Source organism: Nerophis lumbriciformis, linkage group LG13 (assembly GCF_033978685.3).
Source record: "Nerophis lumbriciformis linkage group LG13, RoL_Nlum_v2.1, whole genome shotgun sequence".
Taxonomy (NCBI): domain Eukaryota; kingdom Metazoa; phylum Chordata; class Actinopteri; order Syngnathiformes; family Syngnathidae; genus Nerophis; species Nerophis lumbriciformis.
Window position 1 is genome coordinate 34,206,102 of NC_084560.2, and position 6,995 is coordinate 34,213,096.

Sequence of the window (6,995 nt, forward strand, 5' to 3'; positions counted from 1 at the left end):
GAATTTCAGTGAATTCTAGCTATAAATATACTCCTCCCTCCTAACCCCGACCCCGCCCAGTCTTTCTAATTTGGAGGTCTCAAGGTTGGCAAGTATGCTGACATGATCAATATTGATGACTATTGACATGATGACTATTAACGTACTGATCAACGTTTCTACAAACGTACATTTTCTAACCTCTAGTCCCCAGTACAGGGGTCAGTGTGGTTGCAAATGACCAGGAAAACAACCGTATTCTTAGAAGAAAATGCAGAATTGGTCATAAGTTTGCATCACATGTTACAAATTAAAGTCTTTGGAGGATTACTAAGTAAAAGAGGAGAACGCCTTCTAGACTTGGAGGCCAATCGCAGGCAGTCTTCATCCTGTGGGTCATCCTTATAAGGTGGACGACTTCTTACTCTTCTCAGCATTGACTGCTCACAACAAGTTCCATCAACATCACCGTGAAGACTTGGAGGAGCTTGTTGACATGACAGCATCTTTTGATGGAGGACTTGATGAGATCCATGGAGGGTGAACAATTCTCAATACATTTGACTATTTTTCTGTTTGGGGTCATGGATGCTGAATTCAATGGAACATTTATAACTCTTGGTGGCTTTGTAGAAATGGACAAGTATAGATATATTTACTTTGTCATCTTGTTGACATTATATATTCTCATCCTCTGCACTAACTGCACCATTATATGTCTAATCTGGATCCACAGGAACCTTCATGAGCCTATGTACATTTTCATTGCTGCTTTGTCACTTAACTCTCTTTTGTTTAGCACTGTTATCTACCCTAAACTTTGCATTGATGTTTTATCTCAAAAACAGATCACTGTTCATTCTGCTTGTATGTTTCAATATTTTCTCTATTATTCTTTTGGTGTTTCAGATTTCTTACTGCTGTCAGTCATGTCTTATGACAGGTATGTGTCTATCTGCAAACCTCTGCATTATCCAACTATCATGGGAAAAAGAACTGTTATTGTTCTCTTGACTTTGGCCTGGTTTCTACCTGCATGTGTGGATGTACCGCTAACTATATTTATTTCTAAACAAAAACTCTGTGACTATACAACAATAGGTATTTTATGTAACAACACAATTCTTAAGCTTCACTGTGTAAAATCAACATTTGTTACCCTTTATGGTTTGTTTGTATTGATGAGTTTTGCTGTTGTTCCTGTGATGTTCATCCTTTTTACGTACATAAAGATATTTATAATAACATATTACAGTTGTGCAGAAGTCAGGAAAAAAGCGGCAGAGACATGTTTACCTCACCTGATGGTTTTATTCAGCTTCTCTTGTTTGTGTCTGTTTGATGTCATAATCGCTCGATTGGAGTCAGATCTTCCAAAAATTGTACGTTTAATAATGACCGTACAAATACTTGTGTATAATCCTCTGTTTAATCCAATCATTTATGGAGTGAAAATGAAAGAAATCTGGAAACACATCAAGAGATTGTTTTATCAACTGGTGCACTAAAGAAAATGATCACACTTGTTCGTAACTTGGATGAGAGGGGAAACGTCTTCTAAGACAAACCAAACAGTCCAGTTGTGATCGATCGAATGCCCTGAGAACACAATGACCCGGGTGAGTGACAACACCCATAGACATAGGATTGAAGTCTTTATTTTCCCAAGTGATTCTTTAAGAAAAGTCATTCACATTATCATATGGTGTTTATAAGATGTATAAATGGAAGAAAAATGAAACAAAAAGCCAAGCTGTCTGATGTCATTTTATATCAATAATTGTATTGCTTTATCAATATTAATATCAATCAATATTATATGTACTTATTTACTTTTAATGCATCTATAATTCAGGCTGAAAACACTCCTATTTAATTGTGCATATGACAACTGAAAGTATGTTATCCACACTCACATTTGTATCTTAATTGTGATTATTTTATATGATGATTATATTTTTCACTTTAGTTGTTGCCTTCTTGTTATTTTTTCTAAAGCATTTTGAATTGCCTTGTTAAGAATTGTGTTTCATAAATAAACTTGCCCTTGCCTTGCCTCTAATCTCATTTTTCCCCATTAAATTGACCTATGTGGGCATATTTTTTTGGTAATTGTCTACAAATATATTTATGTATTGTATCTATTATTTTTTATTACCTTTACCACTGCATAAGCAATACATGTATTGTCACACATTCTCAATTCTTTCCTCGCACTATCATAAAATGGTAATGTTTTAACACAACGAGTAAAGATAGTGAAGGATTAAATAAGCTCTGCTTCTACCTACTTCTTCATATTCAATTCTGTATATATAAATATGAGTTGTGCTTTAACGTAACTTTTGTAAAGTACATTTTAATCAAATTAAACCATTATCATTGATAAATCATTTAAAATAAATTGTATATTTTGTAACTGTTTATATCTTCTGCACCTTAAACTATACTGACATGTACTTTTGTGTTTGTATGCAATCAACATATACAAAATATACATTCTTCTAATAATGGACGTTAGTCATAACAATTTTCTTTGTGCGTATACACGCGCTCACACACATTAGTTGTATGTTATGAGCCTATGTCATTTATTAGTTTCACCTAGTAAACCTAGTTGTAGGAATAAACTAACCTTTGCAAGATATTCACATTTTTTGTATTTCACCTGTATATGGGTTAGTGAGGAGGAGCCATGTAAGAAAATACACTATCTTAAGGAGCCAACACAGACCCAGGTCACAGACCCAAGGACCTAGGAGTCTCCTCGCTGAGGAGCCCACGAGACAGTATGGATGTCAACCCACTCATCAAGTCCTGGGGCCTTATGTACAAAGGGTGAAGATGCACGAAAAAGTGGCATGGACCTCCACCAGGACCTATCTCGTAATAGTAAAGAATCCTTCAAAAAATCCTGAATCCAGACATTGATCCGGATCACCCCCAAAGTCTCATCACATGTGCGTCATCCACTTTCTGATATTTTCTGAAAGTCACATCAAAGACCGTTAACCCCTTTTTGAGACATGCTGCTAACAAACAGAGAGACAAACAAACCGCAACAAACACATAAAAAGTAAATAATCGAAGGATAAACACAATTATTCATGTTGTTTGATTCATCTGTCGCTTCCCAACAGGCCTCAAGATGGTTTGCGTTCATCTACTCTTTTTGTCTCTGTGGGTGGAGGTGGGTACGCCAACATACACACAGAGTTTAGCCTTGTAATGTAAACGTAAGGTAAAGTAGTAGAAATAAAAATATCCAAACACGTATTTGTCTCATTTTGAACATTTTCTCTAATGTATTCAAAACATACCCATTATGTTTTGAGTTAGGTTGTACAGATGGAATTTATTGCTCTTCCAAGGGTACCAGATCTTGGGTAGCCGATCAAAAAATATACTATATGTAAAAAAAAAAAATTAAAACTCTTTTATAATAAAAATGAGCTGGGATGAGCAACCAGCCTTCATAAGCCAGCGCAGCTTGAGATCCGGTGCCAGAACGTAGCTTCTCGTACCTAGTACAGTAAGCCCACACGTCTCCAGCTTTTCTCGCATGTGCTTGTCTCTCTGCCTGTGTTCCCTTCCCGTCGTGTTCACTGTCTCTCGTGTTGTGTTGTCCTCCAGCTTACCGTCTTGATTGATTGATTGATGGAAACTTTTATTAGTAGATTGTTTCCGACTGTCACATCTTGATAAGGCTGCTAATTAACCAACAAACCACAGTAATTATGGCAGAGGTCATTGACAGTGATGCACAACTAATGTACTTACGTATCTACAATTACATGAGTGATTATAAAAGTGTGTGCAATGTGGTGTAGACAATCCAGTTACAAACAATGGCTGCTTTAGTAGTATTAGAAGACTGTAAATCAGGGGTCCCCAAACTTTTTGACTCGGGGGCCGCATTGGGTTAAAAAAATTTGGCCAGGGGCCAGGCTGTATATATATATATATACATTGTCTTTATAATCCGTTTTGTCATTTAACATCAATTAACATTGATGTTCATCAACATTTAACATTGTCACGTTATTGATAGGAAAATTCATTTTTAGATTTGCCTGAGCGGCAAGGAGACACCAAGAGTAACAAGCGGTAGAAAATGCATTAGAAAGGAAAGATTAAAAAAATAAATAAATTAAATAAAAATTTAAAAAAAAAACAACAAAAACATTTTTTTTTTAACTTGGGACTTCCTGTGGGCCGGATTTTGGATGCTGGGGGGCCGTAGTTTGGGGGAGCCCTGCTGTAAATCAAGGGCGTCCAAACTTTTTGACATGTGCATATATATATATATATATATATAAGTACATACTATTTTAATAATATGATGTGTATATATAATTAATAATTATTATAACAGTTTTTTAAGAGTGTGTGAAAGTTAAATTTTTACCTTGTTTACTTCCGTGACAACTTCCTTTGAGTTTTTTAATCAATCAGAAATGCCAAGCAGCAAAAACATGGATAAGAGTGTTTTGCATTTTTCCCATTATCCCTTGTAATGGATTTAAATGGGTGTAATTGTGTTTGTTTTTTTAATGTTGGTTGGATGTGTTTTTTTTTAATAATAATATTAACCCCCAAGCTGACGTGAATAAAGCGCTGCAAACTCTCGCTGATCAGGTAAACTCTGTAGAACACAAGCATCCAGACTCAGTGATCATTATTTTGGCTGACTTTAGCAGAGCGAAATTAAACCACAAACTTCTGAAATACAGACAGCACAATAAATGTCCCACCAGAGACACTAACACACTAGATCACTGCTACACGGCTCTTAAAGGCCTACTGAAACCCACTACTACCGACCACGCAATCTGATAGTTTATATATCAATGATGAAATCTTAACATTGCAACACATGCCAATACGGCCGGGTTAGCTTACTAAAGTGCAATTTTAAATTTCGTGCAAAATATCCTGCTGAAAACGTCTCGGTATGATGACGCCTGCGCGTGACGTCACGGATTGTAGAAGACATTTTGGGACAGCATGGTGGCCAGCTATTAAGTCGTCTGTTTTCATCGCAAAATTCCACAGTATTCTGGACATCTGTGTTGGTGAATCTTTTGCAATTTGTTCAATGAACAATGGAGACAGCAAAGAAGAAAGCTGTAGGTGGGAAGCAGTGTATTGCGGCAGGTGTTGTGCCGGATAACGCACCCGCGCCGTAGAATGCACCCCCTGACTGTTGTGCCGGATAACACAGCTGGTGTTTCATTGTTTACATTCCCGAAAGATGACAGTCAAGCTTTACCATTGGCCTGTGGAGAACTGGGACAACAGAGACTCTTACCAGGAGGACTTTGAGTTGGATGCGCAGACGCGGTACCGGGAGTACGCATGCAGCTGTGGCTTCCAAACATTTGATCGCTTGCCCGTACGTGCGTGCCGCTATGTGCATGTCACGCACGTAACTTTGGGGACTTTGGGGAAATATATGTGCTGTATGAACTTTGGCATACTTGCCAACCCTCCCGGATTTTCCGGGAGACTCCCGAAATTCAGCGCCTCTCCCAAAAACCTCCCGGGACAAATTTTCTCCCGAAAATCTCCCTAAATTCAGGCGAAGCTGGAGGCCACGCCCCCTCCAGCTCCATGCGGACCTGAGTGACGTGTTGACAGCCTGTTCACACGTCCGCTTTCCCACAATATAAACAGCTAATGATCGAGGGCTAGTTCTTGGTTTCTTATGTGGGTTTATTGTTAGGCAGTTTCATTAACGTCCTCCCAGCGCGGTAACAACACACAACAACAGCAGTCAAGTTTTTCCGTCTACCGTACAGCAGTTCGTCTGCCGTAAACAGCAATGTTGTGACACTTTTAAACAGGACAATACTGCCATCTACTGTACATGCATATGTGACCCACCCATAATGTGTCACATTTTTGTGTTGATTTATTTATTTTATTTTGTGGTTTGAATTCGTTTTTGGAGCTGTCATTACACATTTATCAGTATTCACATTGGTCAGTAGGGGGCAGTAGGGCGTTTCTTCCCAATTGAATGCTATCACCTGCAGACCGGAAGTGTCTTGTCATTCTGATGAGCGCGACCAGTCTGTGAACAATTGAAACGTCCTGTGTGCTTTTTCCTCCTGTATAACAGGTTAGTTTTGGTGAATCAACTCACTGAATAATATCCATGTGATCTTTATAAGTTTAAGTACACATTCTGATGGTGGAGCCTATAACTCTAAAGTGTTTGTGAGTTGTAGTTTGTATTTGTGAATGAATCCAGTGCACAGCTGCAGTAATCAATACAAAAAGGCGACGTGAGTGCGCAATGTTTATATAAGAACTTCGTATCCTAATTCAGACTCCCAAATTAGAGCTCCCGTTTTCTTATTGATTTTATAATGTATATTTGTATAATGTGTGTGTTCTGAAATAGTGACAGAGAATAGAACAAGGATGGACAATTCAACCCTTAACTCAACAATGAGTAGATGAGTGTTATGTGTGTGTATATGTGTAAATAAATGAACACTGAAATTCAAGTATTTATTTTATTTATTTATATATATATATATATATATATATATATATATATATATATATATATATATATATATATATATATATATATATATATGGGATCACACTCCTCAGCCTTCCCGGTAAGGTCTATTCAGGTGTACTGGAGAGGAGGCTACGCCGGATAGTCGAACCTCGGATTCAGGAGGAACAGTGTGGTTTTCGTCCTGGTCGTGGAACTGTGGACCAGCTCTATACTCTCGGCAGGGTCCTTGAGGGTGCATGGGAGTTTGCCCAACCAGTCTACATGTGCTTTGTGGACTTGGAGAAGGCATTCGACCGTGTCCCTCGGGAAGTCCTGTGGGGAGTGCTCAGAGAGTATGGGGTTTCGGACTGTCTGATTGTGGCGGTCCGCTCCCTGTATGATCAGTGTCAGAGCTTGGTTCGCATTGCCGGCAGTAAGTCGGACACGTTTCCGGTGAGGGTTGGACTCCGCCAAGGCTGCCCTTTGTCACCGATTCTGT

The 6,995-nt window shown here is 38.4% G+C and overlaps 1 protein-coding gene across 1 annotated transcript; it reads left to right on the forward strand.

Moving 5' to 3' along the window:
• Positions 1–551: 551 nt before the first annotated feature.
• Positions 552–1,487, forward strand: LOC133613152 (olfactory receptor 10J4-like). Its single transcript, XM_061970547.2, has one exon. The coding sequence runs from the start codon at positions 564–566 to the stop codon at positions 1,485–1,487; it is 924 nt and encodes a 307-aa protein (XP_061826531.2). The 5' UTR covers positions 552–563.
• The last annotated feature ends 5,508 nt before the right edge of the window (positions 1,488–6,995 follow it).